This window comes from Palaemon carinicauda, chromosome 17 (assembly GCF_036898095.1).
Source record: "Palaemon carinicauda isolate YSFRI2023 chromosome 17, ASM3689809v2, whole genome shotgun sequence".
Lineage (NCBI taxonomy): Eukaryota > Metazoa > Arthropoda > Malacostraca > Decapoda > Palaemonidae > Palaemon > Palaemon carinicauda.
The window spans coordinates 105,224,615-105,243,695 of NC_090741.1; the positions used below are offsets into that span (position 1 = coordinate 105,224,615).

General features: G+C 40.8%; 1 protein-coding gene across 2 annotated transcripts in view; it reads right to left on the reverse strand.

Moving 5' to 3' along the window:
- Positions 1 to 19,081, reverse strand: part of LOC137656888 (S1 RNA-binding domain-containing protein 1) — a 242,456-nt gene that overhangs the window by 54,320 nt on the left and 169,055 nt on the right. For both annotated transcript variants that reach the window (XM_068391267.1, XM_068391268.1), the window contains exons 12-15: positions 16,918 to 17,117; positions 16,206 to 16,395; positions 11,214 to 11,393; positions 1,193 to 1,371 (exon numbers count right to left, since the gene is read on the reverse strand). In XM_068391267.1, the coding sequence (XP_068247368.1) occupies positions 1,193 to 1,371; positions 11,214 to 11,393; positions 16,206 to 16,395; positions 16,918 to 17,117 (749 nt within the window). The remainder of the gene's footprint in view (positions 1 to 1,192; positions 1,372 to 11,213; positions 11,394 to 16,205; positions 16,396 to 16,917; positions 17,118 to 19,081) is intronic.

A 19,081-nucleotide genomic window follows, 5' to 3' on the forward strand; every position in this document is an offset into this window, starting at 1 on the left:
GCTCCATTTCTTTGTTGCTGTCTCACAGGATGTAGATACAGGAGAGGGGGTTCCCAGCCCCCTCATTCTGTCCCTTTTAGTCACCTCTTACGACACGCAGGGATAACGTTGGCGCTATTCTAATCTTTATATGCCCCCGCGGCCACAGGGGGCAACGTAGGAGGAACGTAGAGAGTACAGGTCCCCTTTTTTGTTTTGTTTCTTTTGTTGATGTCAGCTACCCCCCAAAATTGGGGGAAGTGCCTTGGTATATGTATGTATGTAATTACTATTATTATTACTATTATTATCATTATTATTATTATTATTATTATTATCATCACTAGCTAAGCTACAGCCATACAATCCAATCTAATTTAATGTGCAGGGACAGACTCCTCATCAACACTTTCAGATTTTGAATTTAAAAAGAACACATTGTCTCAATTTCCAATGCTCTTTTTAAGCAATGAATTTTTACAAACATCCCCTAGAAATCAAGGGCCTCAAGCTGGACTATATGTGATCAGAAAACAAACATTCATGTCTTCATTATAAACACGAGTGAGTATGACAGTTTGTCTTCTGTTTATACCATTCATGAAAGCCAGTCAATGCATGGAAAAAATAAAGCAAAGTATCATCATAACAGAAGTAAGAGCTGATAAATAAAAATTAGGAAACTATGAATGGAGGATGAAATGTTTCACTACATCTCTGACAATAAACTATAAAGTAAAATGAGAAACTAAGATATTTCATATACCAAGGATGTTTTACTACATACCTTCATACTACTCATTTGTTTGCTCCAACAAACAAGTATACCCATGTTCATCAACATTTAGTTTATGAACATTATTACATTTCAAACTTTCTACTTTAAAGCATTCAAAGATTATGATGGTGAAAAGTTTGCTTTGGAACTATAGTTATATGCTTCTATTAATAGTTACTTCAATGCATAACTTAATTTATAGAATTTAAAGTATATGGCCCAGTACTAAGAAGCTGCACTATGAGGTACAAGATAAGAGAGGTAGGATAGAAAAATTGAATTATGTGCACAATAAAATACATGTACTCGTTACACAATGTTTAACAACTCAAAAACAGCCACTGAGTCTAACCCATGTATATAAACAAAAGAGCAACTCAAAAATAATCCAGAACTCTCATGATCTAAAAAGGAAATTTTCACTCTTAATCTTACTGTGGGCTTGCAGAAACTGCCGTATAGAGCATATAAAACCTTCTGAGCCTATATCTTGAGACCGCACTCCAACTGTGTTAATAAACTTTACGGCTGTCTCATAAGACTCTGGATGAATTGTTGTACGATCTAGGGGGTTGGGAGATTCCTTTTCTGCTCTTTTTCTATTTTGTGGTGTTCTGAAATTAAAAAGGAATGCTATTATAATTTAGTTTGACCCAATATTTGTTTCTTAACTTTTGACTAAAAATCTCATCTGAATCTAACATGACAATAAAGTCTTCAGACATACGAGGCACTGCTTACAGTGTACCTTGGTATGAAAGGTTGTTTAAAGAGCCTTTCAACTTTTACTGTTACCCAGTTCCCTTTGATCTCTTTCCACCTAGCTGTCAATCTTCTCCAAATTTCCTTTGCTCCAATTTTCAATGGTCATATTAAACTATTTCATAATAAATGGATAATTACCGATGTCATAATCTTTTTCAAGTATTGTTTCTAATGCGAGTTATCATTAATTATCATACTAATAATGTGACCAGTTAGGATGTACATTTTTTTTCAGTAATTAAAGTACAGTAGTAAGAAATAAATAAACGGATCTATTTTTGGGTGGGATAGCTATGTCGTCCTGATGGAAGGTTCCTTTAAGTAGCTTCCTAGGGCATATTTGACTACAGTGATATTGCCAGAGAATTTAACTGAAGGTCTCCAGAATTCTAACTCCTGGCACGAATATCCTTAAAGTTTCCCTTAAAGATATCGCATAATATCAGGGGACGTATTCTTGACACGCAGCATAGCAATATGCACCCTGCATAGTGTTTACGCTTCGAGGGGGAAAAGTGGCAAAATAAAAGAGGAGCCGTTAATAAGGTTCCCTTCCTCCGTTACTGTTTGAGTACTCAGATGGCGCCACCATCGCCGCCATCTTTATTCCTTGTAGCTTTGAGCCGGTACTACAGATACAGTATTATTGGGAGGGATCCTGCCAAGGCCTTTCATAGAAAGGAGGGCGGGTTGTTTACCAGAGCATCAATGTATCCGTGGATTTTCCAATCGTGCCTTAACCTCAAGACAATATTTCCTTGGTCACTTATACCTTAGAGACCTATGACGTTACCATTATACGTCATTGCTTCTAATCATGAACTATGTTAGTGCTTCCTGCCCCCTACAGGGAAGAGTCATCCTAGACTCGGGGAAAAAGTCTCAAAGTTTGCATATTTCATATGACCAACCTGGCAACCAAAGGGGCATACAGGTCTCGCTGTATGCCTTTAGCCAAAGTCTGTATTTTCAAAATGAACTAAAGTTCATATAAGCCACCATAGCATCCAAGGTATATCAGCTCAGCTGTATACCACAACAGGTAAGTTTATATCCATGTCGAAACAAGGTATGCCTGGGCAGAAAAGGTTTGTATACATTTAGGAACAAAGTTACTACAGTTGTTCAATGTTATTATGCAGAATAATAAGAAATAAAAAAGTAATGCTCATACAAAACTTTATTTATATATGTTTGGGGCGAAATAAGAAGCAGAAAACAATCGGACATTTATTGGCAATCAATAAATAGTAATTCAGCATGCATTTCATAACAAAAAATGCAAGCAAATAAAATTAATAAACACAGAAAATGCAGGCCAGCTCAAAAATACTTGTTTTATCTGAAAACAAAAGTTCATGCCACTCAATTGAAAATTCAATAATTTTCTAATACATTTCTGAGAAAGTCTGTCTATTTAGACTTGTGTAAAAACACACGGCACTAGTGTTAAGTCTATGTTTCTTCACCTTTAGACACTGGAACAGTCCATAATGTCACCTTGATGACATTTCACTTACCATGTTGCGCTGTAATGTGCCAACACGTACACCCTATAGAATTATAGTCCCAATTAATTCACTGTTCCTCGCAGCACTAAGAGACAGGTTTTAGTACACTACCTGCCGCTACCACGTATCTCTTTAATTCTTGCACTTGCTTTGCGTAGTGCTTGAAAAACACTCTGGATGACTTCCATCCAGTATATGAGCGAAGAGGCTCGAAATCCATGAGCTGGAAAAATTCAACAACGAAGCAATTTTCCTAGGATCATGACCTGCGGGTGTACTGTCAGGATCCGCTCTGCGAATGAAGTAGGTGATCTTCGCCCTTAGTTGTTTCAGGGATAAGTTTGAGCCCGATGTTTCTCCTTTAAAGAGCTGTCCTCCCCTGAAGTCTGAAGTTCAACGAAGATAGACCTTTAGACACTACTGGACACAGCGAGACATCTTCCTTCAGAGGGCAGATTCTCCAGGGACCCCACCTCCTGGTGGGTAGCTCGTTCTTGGCGAGAAACGTTGGGTCAGGAAAGAGATTCAGTTCTCCCACTTCAGTAAACTGGATATGGCCCTCTTCCCGAGAAAGGGCCACTATCACACTAGCTCTAGCCCCTGAGGCTAGAGCAAACAAGAATATAACTTTTTGAGTTAAATCTTTCAGAGAGCAATTCTCGTTATCCAACATTGAGGCAAAGTGTAGTACCTTATCCAAGGACCATGAAATGGGCTTTGGAGGTGCTGCAGGCCTAAGCCTAGCACAGGCCTTAGGGATCTTGTTAAAGATTTCATTAGAAAAGTCTACTTGGAAAGCATAAAGCAAGGGTCTAGTCAAGGCAGATTTACACGTAGTTATCGTTTTGGCTGCTAAACCTTGTTCATGAAGATGAATAAAGAAAGGTAAACAGAAATCTGTTGAGATTTCTTTTGGTTTTCTTGCCTTGACAAAAGCAACCCACTTCTTCCAAGACGAATCATATTGCCTTCTGGTAGATTTAGACTTATAATCCTCTAAGAAATCTATACTTTCTTTTGAGATCCCAAACCTTTTCCTTACTGCTAAGGAGAGAAAATCATGAGATGAAAATCTTGGGTTTTCTGTAATGAAGCGAAGACAGTCGACTTCTGTACTTGTTGAGTCAGAACTGGGTCCGGCAGAGGAATCAGCCTCAGCTGCAATTCCAATACTAGAGGGAACCAGTTGCTCTGGGCCCACTTGGGAGTCACTAGGGCTGCTGTTCCTTGAAAAGCTCTCAGCTTGTTGAGGACCTTCATCAGCAGGTTGGTTGAAGGGAACAGATAAATCTTGGTGCATCTGTTCCAGTCGAGGGACATGGCGTCCACTGCTTCCGCTAGAGGGTCCTCGTATGGGGCCACATACTGAGGAAGTTTCCTGTTGTCACTCGTCGCGAAGAGGTCGATCTGCAGTTCTGGGACTTATGTAAGATGAAGGAGAATGATCTTGCGTCTAGGGACCATTCTGACTCTATCGGCGTTAGTCTGGATAGAGTGTCCGCCATCACATTGAGGAAACCTTGAAGGTGAACTGCTGATAAGTGCCATCTCTTCTTTTCCACTAAGCAGAAGATGGCCAACATTACTTGGTTGAGTTGAGGTGATCTCGAGCCTTGCCGATTCAGGCATCTCATTATCACCTCGCAGTAATGAATCAGTCTTATGTGGACTGAAGGGCAAGGGGACAATTTCTTCAGTGTAAGGAAGACTGCCATGGCCTCCAAAATGTTGATGTGGAAGGTCTTGAATAGAGAGGACCAAGTTCCCTGAACTTTCCGTTGATAAGAGTGACCTCTCCATCGTTCCAATGATGCGTCCGTGTGGATGATGACTGAGGGTGGAGGCGGTTTCAGAGGCACTGACCTCTTCAGGTTCTTGGCTTCCAACCATGGCTTGAGAAGTGATCGTAGTCGGATCGGCATTGGTCTTATAAGATCTCTTCAAGCGTTTGATGCGTATCTTCTCCAGACTCCTGATGTATCTTTTAGCTGCGCTCTTAGCACTGGGTCTGTCACTGATGCAAACTGAAAGGAGCCCAGCACTCTCTCCTGTTGGCGTCTTGATATCCTGTCGGATTTTAGTACTCTTGACAGATCCCGCTATCTCTCTCCTCTTCTTTAATGGAATGGAGAGGCGATGTGACTGTAAGTTCCAATGTATACCTAGCCATTGAAACTTCTGAGCTGGAGATAGTCAAGACTTTTTGGTGTTGATCTTGAATCCCAGATGTTCCAGGAACTGGATCACTTTCTTGGATGCTTGCATGCATTCCGTCTCGGATGCTGCCCACACCAGCCAATCGTCCAGGTAGGTTATCACCTGGACACCTAGGCGTAGTTCTTGAACGACTGCATCTGCAAGCTTCGTGAAGATCCTTGGGGCTTTGTTTAGTCCGAAGGGCATGGCTCTGAAAGCGTACTTTCTTTTTGTAGCCTGAATCCTAGGTAGGAGGAGAGTTGGCGATTGATCGGAATGTGCCAATAGGCATCTGCCATGTCTATGGAGACTGTGTATGCCCTTTTGGGCAATAGGGTCCTTATGTGTTGAAGGGTCAGCATCCAGAACTTGTCGTTTTCTATGAACTTGTTGAGTGGCGATAAGTCCAGAATGACTCTGAGTTACTCTGAGTCCTTCTTGGGAACACAAAAAAGCCTTCATTGGAATTTGATGGACTTTCCCCTTCTTATCACCCGTTTGCTCAAGAGTTCTCGGGTATATTCTTCCAGAACGGGGGTGGAGTGTTGGAAGAATTGAGGAAATGATGGTGGAGCTGCCTTCCAGCCCCAACCTAGTCCGTTCTTGATTAGGCTGTGGGCCCAGGGATCGAAGGTCCAACGATCCCGGAATAGTCAGAGTCTTCCTCCTACCGGAAGCATCTCATTGCTTCTGGTGTCCGGAGGGCTTGCCTCCTTGACCGCGTAATCCCCTACCCCCTCTTCCTCTCGAGGGACGTCTAGAGGAACCTCTACTTGACCCTCTACCTTTAGGTCAAAAGGTAGTGGTCTGCCTCTTATAGGCGGGAGTGCAGGCTGGTGACTGAGTCACCACCTGCTGGGGTACCATCTGGTATGTGGGTTGGGGTTGTGGCACCATCTGGGGCACCGCGGTCATGGGAAGTTGCTGTTGTTGTCTTGCGGGGCGAGAGGGCAACCTTGGCCTTTTTGTCTTCCGTTTCGGTTGGGGACCCTCATCCGGGGAAGACTTCCTCTTAGCCGACATACCCCACTTCTGGAGAAGATTCCTGTTCTCCTTGGCGGCCTTGTTGACTATCTCCTTGACCACTTCATTCGGGAAGAGGTCCTTTCCCCAGATATTGAAAGATATCAACTTCCTGGGTTCGTGTCTTACTGCAACCGAGGCAAACATGAACTCCCTGCAAGCCCTTCTAGCCCTAACAAAGCCATAAAAGTCTTTAATCAGGGTTGCCAAATGTGTTTTGTCCACGACCATGAACATATCTCGGGACCTATGTTCACTGGCCATTGCCTCCAAGGTAATCTGGAGGGACAGAGAGGCAGCAAGCCTTTCCTTCGTCTCCTGCTCCCTACACAGGAGAAAATCAGTCAACTTAGGGAGGTTTACGCTGAACTGACGTCCAGCGATATCCGCCTCCAACTTCCCGACTGAGAAGGTAAGTCCAATATCCTACCAGTCCTGGTGATCTGTAGGTAGGGCTAGGGAAAGGGGCCTACACTCCTCCAGTGTAGGGCAAGGTTTCCCAGCTTCCACTGCCTTGATCACCACCTTGAACCCTTTTTCCGCAAAGGGAAAGGCCATTGTCGCTGGAGCAAGAAAGGAAGGGTGTTTCTTACTCAGGGCTGGCACCTTAGAATTAGTGAAGCCCCTGTCCTTCAGACTGCTGGCCAACAAAGCTTGAGCCTTTGTATGGTCAAGCACTATGACCTCCTTCGGCTCTGTCTCCTCTTTGGATACAGGTTCCGCCTTTAGACAAACGAAGCAGTCGGGATAGGAATCAAAGCTGGGCCAGAACTCGATGTCCTCGATAAGGACAGCTCCCAGCTTTTCTGAGATAAAGATCTTCCCATTTGTGATTGGCATGTACTCAGTATGCCTCCATAGGTTTACCTCATAACACGAGGGAAGATCCTTAACATTGTCTCTCTTATGAGACCCACGGAACACTGCAAGCTGGTGAATCTCCTTCCTTAGCGCAGCTTCCCTTTCTTCGCTCCTCTTTTGGAACGACTCCATCTTAGCCATGATGGCAGACAGGGTCTTATCTGATGTATCAGGTGGAGGAGCGGAGGATGTAGAGGGCACTGGTTCTGGGGCTGGAACCGACGAAACGGACACCGTTTTGACTTCATCCTCTTCCGTTTCCGGAGCCAACGTTGACTCCTCTTCCTGACCTTCAGCAAGAAGGTCCTTTTCGGTGTCTTCTGACACCTCTGACATCCTCTCATCGTCTAGGTGCATGTTCTTCATCGCATCCGAGACATCCGTGTCTACGGAAATCTGGACACAAGGGATCTCAGGGTGAGGCTGTGGTATAACAGCATCCGCAGATGCTTTAGGGAATAGATAGGCCCTCATACGCTCGTTCGGGAGGTAAAGCCCCGTGGCATTTTTCTGAAAGCCACGAACACATCTACGCAGCTTACTTCGAGCTGCATCCCTTGACTCCGTTGTCTTGGGGTCTTCAAAGGCCTCACTAACCAAGGCTTTGCACACATTACATACCTGGGAGTCGCAATATCTGAGAGGTCCCTTGGTGATGGAACAATGGGAGTGCGTTCTACACTCCTCGTGGCCGCAGAAGTCCTTGCTATGAACGTTGCAGAAGATGCTGCGGCACTTCACATGGTCCTCCTGCAAAGAGAGGAAAATAAAATGAGTATACGGTAGTTCATCTCACTAGATAAACTAATAAATATTATTAATAATATTTTCCATTTTATTTTATTGCATATAGCTTAGGATAGATAAGCTAGAAATGAATTAGGAAAGACACATACATGTGTTTCCTGCCCAGCCAATTGCTGTGACCTCCCTCAAAATTAAGCCTAGGGTTATCCTCCTCAGGAGGCCCATTGGAAGAGATCTAGCCTATAAGGATAGATGCGTGTAACTTAACACCAACTTCCAAAAGGATTGATAATGAGGGTCATTCATAACTGATCATCTATCAGTACTGTACATGGAAAGAGAATTCCTTTCCTTATCTTATATGGTCTCAACAACAGACTGCGCCTGGACACACAGAGTATGTTGGAAATTTAACTACTGTATACTTTTATAACATAGATTTCTGTTTGCAGTATGATCTATACTGCAAATATATACAGGCTACTGTATAGACATATACAGTAGTTGTAGCCGGCATGTTGCCGGCAAGGCTAGCACCTAGGGCACAGTTCAACTGGCACAACATCGACTGGAATGGTGGCTGGTGGCTTGCCGGTCGCTGGCGGGTCACCGGCTGTCGGCACACTAGCCCAGTCAGCATTCTATGTGACAGGGTGGTGGCCTGTAGTCAGAACTCGGCCGGCTCTTGCCGGCTAAGTCAGTTGTGTCAGCGGATCATTGGCTGTCGACACACAAATCTAGCCCGCAACTTGCCGGCTAGGGTAGTGGTCAGCAGCCGCCAGTTAGGTTAGTACCTGGCGGCACTAGCCAATAGAGAGAGAGAAAGCAAGGAGTGAAGGATGATGTAAGAGCACTGTCTCACTTCCTTCCTCCGGAATAAGGGTTCAAATGGAAGGGGAGAATATAAGATATTCAGGCTTCCACCCATCCACCTCCATTGTCGGTCACTGCCGGACACAGGTTTTGAATGGCAGTCCAAGAGAGGACTGAAGAACACTCTATAACAAAGGGGTCTTCTGCCGGCAGCTGGTCCCGCCGACACCGCTATCCCGGAGCTTGTGTCCGAAGGGAAAGCTAAGCGACTAGGCCATACAAGCAGAAGCCCGAGCCGGCCCTACAACCTACCGGCAAGCAGTGAGATTGCAGGACAATGGCCAGAGGGTTGTGATAGCTAGGTCATCACTAAAGGACAGCGGGGGGAGGGAAAAGGGTCCTATATAAGGTGTGAGAGGAGCCGGCAGGTTGCCGGTCCTACCACACCCTAAGGAAGCTCTGTTTCAGTATCGGCGCCATCCTAGGCGGACGGAAATCTATTCTCCAGCCTAGGGTCTGCCAATACAGTAAAGGGGCCGGCAGCCATCTAGCCGCCACCCTTAAACAAGGGAGAAACAGAGTTCCAGTGCCGGCGCCATCCTAGGCAGCAGAAGAATATCTATTCTTCAGCCTAGGGTCTGCAAGCACAGGATTAGTCTACTAGACTGCAGGGAGAAGGGGGTAAATCATATGACCCCTTCAAGTGCAATCTAGGGAGGCTTGGCATCCTATGCCGACAACATAAACCGGCAGAGGAATCTCACTCAACCTACCGATCAGCTGCCGACACAAGACTATATACTCTGAGGTTCTGACCCAAACCCAAAGCTTACCATCTGCAGCTAAGGGAAGGGGCAGAAAAACCCTAGCCTAGTCCTGCCTGAATGACAACTCGAGGCAGACCAGCTAGGGTTGTAGCCAAAGGCTATGCTCAGAGGGAAGGAGGGATTACCCTATACACGAGGGTAACCAGGAGTATGTATGAAAGTATACTAAAGCCACTAGGCTATTAGCCTAGTGACAGTGAGATCGACTACCTAAATCATCGAAGCTCTCTCGTATACTATCTCAGAAGAGGAAATATCTATATGCAATCGATATATCTTACATGTATAAATTGCCTAATATCTTCATTTAAATTCAATAACACCAGGAATGCTTATTATATCATGCATGAAAGTAAACTAGAACGCCTAGGCTAGGAAGCCTAGCGTAAACAAGATCGGCTACCCAAATCACAGAAGCTAATGCGAATACCATCAGCATAATATAATTAATTCCTAGCAATGACGACTAAATAGCTAAATTCATTTATGCTATTATACCGGGAAAGTCGTTCTGGCTAACTATATAACTCATGCGTTACAAACGACAGCGCCGAAGATGCCTCTCGTTCAAGTAATAGCTCTGCCAAAAATTAACTTAATTTAGACTTAATTTTCTACTTTACAACAAGAGCTAAATTTATACAACGTAAAGATCAAATACTCAACTTTCCAGAGGCAGAAGAAGCTGGAGATTGGATGATAAATCCGAAATACTGAGAGCTACCGGGAAAATCACCGAGCGAGTTTGCTACAGAAAAAGAAATAAAGATGGCGGCGATGGTGGCAACATCTGAGTACTCAAACAGTAACGGAGGAAGGGAAACTTATTAACGGCTCCTCTTTTATTTTGCCACTTTTCCCCCTCGAAGCGTAAACGCTATGCGGGGTGCAGATTGCTATGTGGCGTGTCAAGAATACGTCCCCTGATATTATGCGCTATCCTTAAGGGAAACTTTAAGGATATTCGCGCCAGGAGTTAGAATTCTGGACACCTTAAGTTAAATTCTCTGGGAATATGACTGTAGTCAAAAATACCCTAGGAAGCTACTTAAAGGAACCTTCCATCAGGACGACATGGCCTGAGCCCAAAAATTACCCTTACAATACCTATAGATTAATTCACATTGGAGGATAAAACAAATATTCAATATTAAGAAATTTAGTCAAGTTTTTCTTGTTTTGTCAGATAAAAAACTTTAGCTTTATCTAGTAAGTTTGTGAAAAGATTTTGAGTTTGAAAAACTAAAATAATTTCCCTTTACATGTGTCACAAGGAAGACATAATTACCAGAACTTCAGTCCTTACTGGTTGAATTATAATTTGACCAAGATAAGATGAAGTATTATCAGAAGAGTCCTGACAAGTCTGTTTGCAAACACAGAATCTCTTATGGTGTGAGACTTTGCATAGAATCCAAACTCAAAGTTCACTAATAAAGTATACATACCATATGTGAATATGTGTTTACTACCATAAAACAAGTAAAATCTAAAACCAAAAATAAATATATATATATATATAAAAATTTCATCATAAATACAGGATGAGAAATCTCAAAAGAAAAAAGACATCAACCCCTTTTCCTGTTATTAACTCATTTTAAGTTAGAACAGAAAAGCTTGGTAAGATATTATTTCCTTTGATTTCTTTTCACAATCAAATACACTAATGAGTTTATAGCTTTTAATATGAAGTCAATAATAATAACATACCTGTTAACTTCCATTTCTAATGTCTCGGGTAATATTCTTATGAAACCAGCACATTGTTCAAATGTTCGGGGGCCAATTCCTTTAACAGACTTCAGCTGCTCCCGATTGATAAATGGTCCTTTAGTTTTACGATATTCAATAATATTGGCCGCTCTAACTTTACTTAAACCTGACAACTTTCTGGAAAGAAAAGCAAGATATATGATTAATCATAACTGTTAAAATAAAAAACTAAAACTACATCACAGTAAAATCAGCTCTGTTAATACAACTAGGTTCATTCAATGATGACTAATCATTACGGGAGCTACTATACACCAAACTGCTTTTCTTATACAGTACTGTAATGATATCACAAATTCTTTAAAGTAATCTGTATTTCTAATCACTATACTGCTAGATAGTTATTGGGTCTTTAAATTGACAAGACAGTAGTACATTGGATCCTTCTCTCTGGTTATGGCTCATTTTCCTTTTGCCTACACATACACTGAATAGTCTGGCCTATTCTCTATACAGTATATTGTCCTCTATCCTCGTACACCTGACAACACTGAGATTACCAAACAATTCTTTCTTGCTCAAAGGGTTAAGCAATGTAATTGTTCAGTGGCTGCAATCCTCTTGGTAAGGGTAGAAGAGATGATTTAGTTATGGTAAGCAGCTCTTCTAAGAGAAGGACACTCCAAAATCAAACCATTGTTTTCTGGTCTTGGATAGTACCAGTCTCTGTACCATGATCTTTCACTGTCTTGGGATAGAGTTCTCTTGCTTGAGGGTACACTTGGGCACAATAAACTATCTTCTTTCTCTTCCTCTTGTTTTTTCAAGTTGTTTATAGTTTATATATGAAAGATTTATTCTAATGTTACTGTTCTTGAAATATTTTATTTTAATTGTTAATTACTTCTCTTGTAGTTTCCTTATTTCCTTTCCTCAATGGGCTATTTTCCCTGTTGGAGCCCTCGGGCTTAAATCATCTTGCTTTTCCAACTAGGGTTGTAGCTTACATACATATACCAAGGCACTTCCCCCAATTTTGGGGAGTAGCCGACATCAAACAAATAAAACAAAAGAGGGGACCTCTCCTCTCTACGTTCCTCCCAGCCTGACAAGGGACTCAACTGAGTTCGGCTGGTACTGCTAGGGTGCCACAGCTCACCCTCCCTCGCTATCCACCACAGATGAAGCTTCATAACGGTGAATCCCCTACCGCTGCTACCTCCAGGAATGTAGATTAGCAAGTAATGATAATACAAATCTGAGTTTCTTAATAGGAGTTTGACTTCAGCAAAGCTGGAATGACCATTAAAACTTAACAAAGGACAGTGAAACCTCTGGATATGAAAGTTTCAGTAAAAAAATCCAATTTTACGAAACGACATACTGTATGAAGATTTTTTTCATCATGTTGCGAATAAATAATCCGGATACAAAAAAAAATTTGACCAGTGCCTGAAAATTTTAAAATTAGCACGCTACAAGTTTGCTTGACCTTAAACTCGCCACCATCATCCTGCTCTCCTATTGGTCTGCATCTTTTCCATCATGCATCTGCTGACGTCCCTCGACCATTTCGTTTCGGCATTCGTTATCATTCAGACTGAATTCATGTTGGAGATTTAATTTCGTACTTATATATAGTTTTCATGTCCCTTTATTCAACCCGTAATTCTATAGCCATGGGTCCCAAGAATGTTGCTGATGTTCAAAGAAAGGAGGAGAGAATGCTTTTTATGGAGATAGGGTTGGAGATAATCAAGTAGTATGAGGGTGGCATGTGGTTGAGTGTGATTGCTAAGGCGTATGGCCGAAATCCGTCAATGATACGCACCATCCTTAAGCAGAAGGAAGCCATCAAAGCAGCTACACCTTCTAAAGGCCAGACTGTCCTTTCTAGAAAATGGAGCCACATCCATGATGAGAAGGAGAGACTTCTCCTCTGGATTAGAGATACGAAAATCACTGGAGACGACACACGATCACCGAGAGGGTAATCTGCTACAAGGGAAGCGCCGTTTTCAGTGTTCTCGTGCATGCTCAGGCTAAAGACGATGCAGGAGATGCGATATCCCAGCAGGCAACCCAAAAGTTCAATTCTTCACATGGGTGGTTTGAAAAATTCAGGATATGGACTGGCATTCATTTAGTGGTGCGGCATGGGGAGGCTGCCAGCTCGGACACAAAAGGGGCCAAAGCATTTCCTAAAAAATTAAATGAGTTGACTCTCCAGGAAGGCAAAACAAAAGGAGATCTCCTTCTATCCTTCAGAATGACTAGTGACATACAAAATACCAAGAAGCTCCCCAACTCGCTTTGCCAATGCTAAGATTAGAAGAACGACAATCTTGAGAGTCAAAGCTCTATTTGACACCCTTTTCAATCACCCAATCATAAAAAAAATGGCTGACTTTCCCTGCAGAGAACCATCGTAAGTACCCAACCATCTCCTGTGTAGTCTCACAAAAAGACTTCCCTTCAAATGAGATACTATATAGTCTCCAATCATGAAGTTCAAGCAACTTCACAGATTAAAGGTACCTCTGGAAGTATGGCTGACAGAGAAGTGTTCCACCATGCTGTTAGTTATCTCTGGACCTTGACTAATCGTGCAAACAAATCGGAATACCACTTGGCTTGTGGTCATTTAGGAGCTGCCACAGTCATCCCAAGACCAGGCTGAATGAAGGAAAGGTGTAGATGTCCCGGTGATTTTATGGGTGTTGGATAGTGTCCTCAAACAGTTGCCATGGATCTGGAACAAGGGAACAGAACACACAGAATCTTCTGTTTAACCGTATGGTGAACAGGTCACTTACCAATGAGCCTCACAAGGTAAGAAGCCTATCCATTATGCAAGGATGTAAGAACCACTCTGATTCTACAAGCTGCCCCTGGTGACTGAATTGAATTGAATATAAATTTTAGGCCTTAAGCCAAGCACTGGGCAAGCATATCTACTGGTAAAATTCATCTTACCCAGGAGCTCTATGGCATAATACGCAACCCAGATGTGTCTACTTGCAATGAGGCAGAGAAATCATGCCTCCTTGCTCATCATATTCTTGGAATTCTTGCAGTGCTAGCTAGAAACCCTGACTGCATTTCCAACACACTGATGTGCAGTAGATTTCTTCAGTTGACCACAAACCTGATGCAACCAGATCGACCAGGTGTGCACCCTACCTTTCCTTCGACACATCTGAGAGCAAGTGTATGTCTTGAGGTGAGGAGTTGAGTGGAGTTCCTTGCTGAGGTTTTCTTTGTCCAGCCACCAGGTAAGATTAATCCATATCTATTATCCCACTAGAATACGAGGGCTCGGAGAATCCCTGAAGGAAGACCAGTGATCCTTCAACCATAACTGAAGGGATTCTTCCATGAGAAACAAGCTTCTCAAACGAGGAAAGGAGGGTCAGATGACTATGCCAATGTTGAGCTGAATGTACTGTCTTAGAAAGGAACAATTGCATTACCTGTCTGAGCTTGCTGATATAATTGTCTGATGGAAAGATGATCTCTGTTATGATGTCTATTAACAAGCTCAGATACTTTGACCTCATTTTGGGTGTGAGATTCGACTTTAATCACGATCCACAGATTAGGACATAATGGCAGCACAGGGTTCTTGGTCCTGTAGTAATTACCTCACTTAAGATGGCACAATCAACCAAAAAACACATCGAGATGTATCTCGGCCAATTGGGTTACAGCTGACACCAGTGTGAACACTTGCGGAAACACTTGGCGAGCAATGATGTCCAAAACATAGGATCTTGAACTGGTAAACCAGTCTGTTCAGGAAGACGTGTTAGGAAGAAGCGGAGATACTTCCAAGAGGACTGATGAATGGGCATTGGGAAGTATGGATCCTCAAGATCCACTGAGACAATTAAATCTCCTTCTCTAATGGAAGTCAGTACATTTTGTATTGTTTTCATTGTGAACCTGGTTTGCTGAACCAACTACTTCTCAGAGAGGTTAATGAATGGTCTCAAGCTCTTGATGACTTCTTCACAAGGAAGAATTGACTTATAGAATCATAGAGATGCAACTCAAACAACACGAATCAAACATCATCTTATCATGTGAGAACAGTTACATGACACTGATATTTCTTGGGCTATTACTCAAAGAATGAACAGAGTGGTATACACTACTGTATTTTGACATAAGAGGATGGATTTATGCATTTGAGCCATATGATCTAGAACTGGGAGTGGGCCGGTCTTACATTGACAAAGTGCAGTTGGGAGGAAAATTTGTAGTTGTACCATGACATACTGTAGACTTTACGAGGTTGAACAGTATGATGGCAGAAAAAAAAACAAGAGGTAAAAATAGAAGACTAAAAAGTAGGGCCAAAAGGGACATTGCAAAGACCCCTAAGTAATGCCTAACCCGCCCCACTGTCGCACACTGATGAAACTGGATGTCCATGGGAACACAAGTGGTGAAAAGAAGACACAAATTCCACTGCTGACAAACTTAATTTCCCTTATTCCTGTTGGCGAATAATTATGAGAAGCTGTAAGTTATGTAAAACTTTCAACTGTAAAGTGTATATAACTCTGGAAATTTAAAATCATATTCATGAAAACTCTAGTATGGTCATACCTCATATTATGCCTTTGATAAGTTTCATAACTCATGACAAAATGAAAAATTACTTTACACAAAATAACTCTTGAAAAAATAAAAACATCTTAGTACACTATAAACTGGTCGCTTATACAATAGGTCAGTCAATGGGTCTACTTTTTTACTGCCTATCTAATAAATTTATTCATTTCCATTATAAAGAATGTGAAAATTTCCTATTAATTATTACCAAAAAATTTTAACATTGAAAAAACTTAACATGAGGTATAATTAATTAAACTGAGTACATTACAAACTGTCAGTTGAGCAAGAACATTACATTTAGAAGTAATCTTTGGTTGCATAAAAACCTCTAACTAAAACCCTTTTGAGAAAAAAATCATCACCCACCTGAGAGCAAATTCTGAAGCACAATTAATATCTACGCCTACAAATGACACACATTCAGTCATGACAGAATCCAACGACGCATGAAGCATTCTTTCGGGTATATCATGTTGGTACATACCGACACCCAAGTGCATTGGATGAACTTTAATATACTCAAGAAGAGGATCCTGAAGTCTTCGAGCCAGGGAAACTAGAAAAAATGAATAGTTTAATCCAATAAAGTATTCACTCAAACTTAATTCTTAATTTTTAATATTTCAAATATTTCATACTACAAACCAACATTTAATGATGACAATTCTAGTCAAGGACTGTTGATTGATAGTTGAAGTGCTGCTTGAAGATGTAAAATGCAGCACAATACTTTTGCTTCACCTGCTACTGCAATACTTTTCCTAATAAGTAAGCAAACCAAATATATGCAATAGTTTTTATATTAATTTGACTAGAAATAATTTCCAAAATGGTATAGTACTTAACTCCTAACTTAAAATAGATCATAATCCCTATTTGGATTATGTCTAGTTCATGCAGTTATATCTTATACGGGTTAAACCTTGCTGTTAAGAACCTATAAATGGCTGCAGACATTTTGTATCCAAAGGTAGCCAAAAATTAGGGCAACACTGGATCTAAAAATAAAATGAAAACAGATTTGTAAAATATAACCTGACAACTGAAATATGCAAGTGTTCTGAAATCCACGACTTACCCGCACTAATATGACAAGGGTCTAACCCCGGGAATTCTGTTCGAGCCTCAGGGGAGCAGGAATACTGAGATACTCCCGTTTCATTTATTATTGTATACTGGACATTATAAGGCTCAAAACACTTGTGGGCTATAAGGCGAGTCAGGTACGTTTCCATTTCACGGCACGCCGTCCCATTTCCAACAGCAAACATTTCGCACCTGTAATTTAAATTCTTTCCTCTAAATACTTCTTTTGACATAACGGTTAAAGATGAGTCAGCTGAGAAATATTCCACCCTAGTTTTACTTTAATCTTGCATCATGGTCAATCAATTCACTTTTACATAAATGGTCAACAGACAAACTTCAATTTTTAAAATAGTTCAATTTGCAAATACTACACAATCCACTGATTTCTATCTGGTGTAATACAGTACTTTCAAACTTTATTTTAATTCTGGTATTCTATATTTTGGATGAGCTTATTACTACTGTTAGTACTATATAACAAAAGCTGTGTGCTTTACAATAAAGGATACAGAATGTCTCTTATTTTACCAAACATCAGAAACATTTGAAAGGTACCAACTTTGCTCATAAAATATGAAAGAAATGTTTAAATGCAAAAGAATTGCTACATAACATAGAAAAACATATAGTTAAAAAAAAACACTTATAAAATTGATAACTCGAAAACTAACCCAGCCATCGATGGAGTGTTTTTGTATTGTAAAATGGTAAGTTTTTCTGTAACTATCATTTTTTACAGCCTCTGTTAACTCAACTGATAATAGCAGTGCCTTTTAATTGAGAATCATGGGTTTAATCCCAATGGGAAGCAAAAATTTACTTATACAGAATAAGAAGCAATTATACAAAAGAATAAAAACCAATGATTTTCAGTTTTTCCCATGTCACTAATGGCATATGGAACTTACAATCGTCAAGAATCAACTGCAAAATTATTTTCAAAATATGGAAATTCCATCACTACCATGGTAGCCTAATCACCACCTTTAAACAATAAAATGTAAAGTATACATATATAGTATTACGTTTTTTTCTGGATAATGACCCTCACATTTATTAAATTTCAAGTTTTTCACCCTAAGATTAGTCTCTAACACCATGGGTCGTTATAGATGAATGCAGAATGAAGATACTTTTACCCAATGCCTGGGATGGTCAACAAAGACCCTACTATCAAGAATTGTCAAATCAACTACCTTACACTACTGGCTTTTATCATGGCACAGCTTCACTAGTTACTACTGTCAAGTAAGTTGAGAAAACAACCGATTCATTTATAGACTTTCACACAGCTCTACTAAAATTAGGTTCTTAAAAAGAAAGGTGAACATTCATGCTATGTACAGTTAAAGATGTTAGACAGCTTAGTAACAAGTGACCTAGAGCATGGACGGCAAGTAAAAATCAGAAAGCCCCATCTACTGTGTGCCCCTTAAGGCTCACTGTAGATGGCATCACCCTTATGGATTCAATAAAAAATTTGTTTGTAATTACAGATATGTTTGGTGAAATACAGAGCTTATCATGAGAGGCAATTTTTCTAAATTTCTAAATGAATTCTAAACTACACCTACAGTAGATAAACAAGTGATAGAAAAAGACCCAAAGGGAAGGACCATAAAATTCGTAGAGGCCTATAGCAAATAGGAATTCGGGTAAAAAGTGCACAACATAACAAATAAAGGATTGGATTGGATTTCTGAACTGGCCCATTAGGCCAAGACCTGCTTGAGGGTACTGTACACTTGGGCACACTATTCTATCTTATTTCTATGACTCTTGCTTTTTTGAAGTTTTTATAGTTTACATATAACAGTTTTATTTTAATATTGTTACTGTTCTTAAAATATTTTATTTTAATTGTTCATTACTTCTCATGTGCATGTAGTTTACTTATTTCCTTTTCTTACTGAGCTATTTTTCCCTGGGCTTATAGCATCCTACTTTTCCAAACAAGATTGTAGCTTAGCTAATAATAATAATAAATGTGCAAAGCATGGATCAAAATGTAAATGGCTGCATTTAGAAGATAAGGTGGCGAAGCGGGTGTCAGAAAACAGAGAAAAAGGTTTTATAACACTATAGCATGAGAGTTTATGCAATTTGGGAAGCAAAAAAAATTGGCATTCCTGAGTTTACAGCAAGTGCTAGAT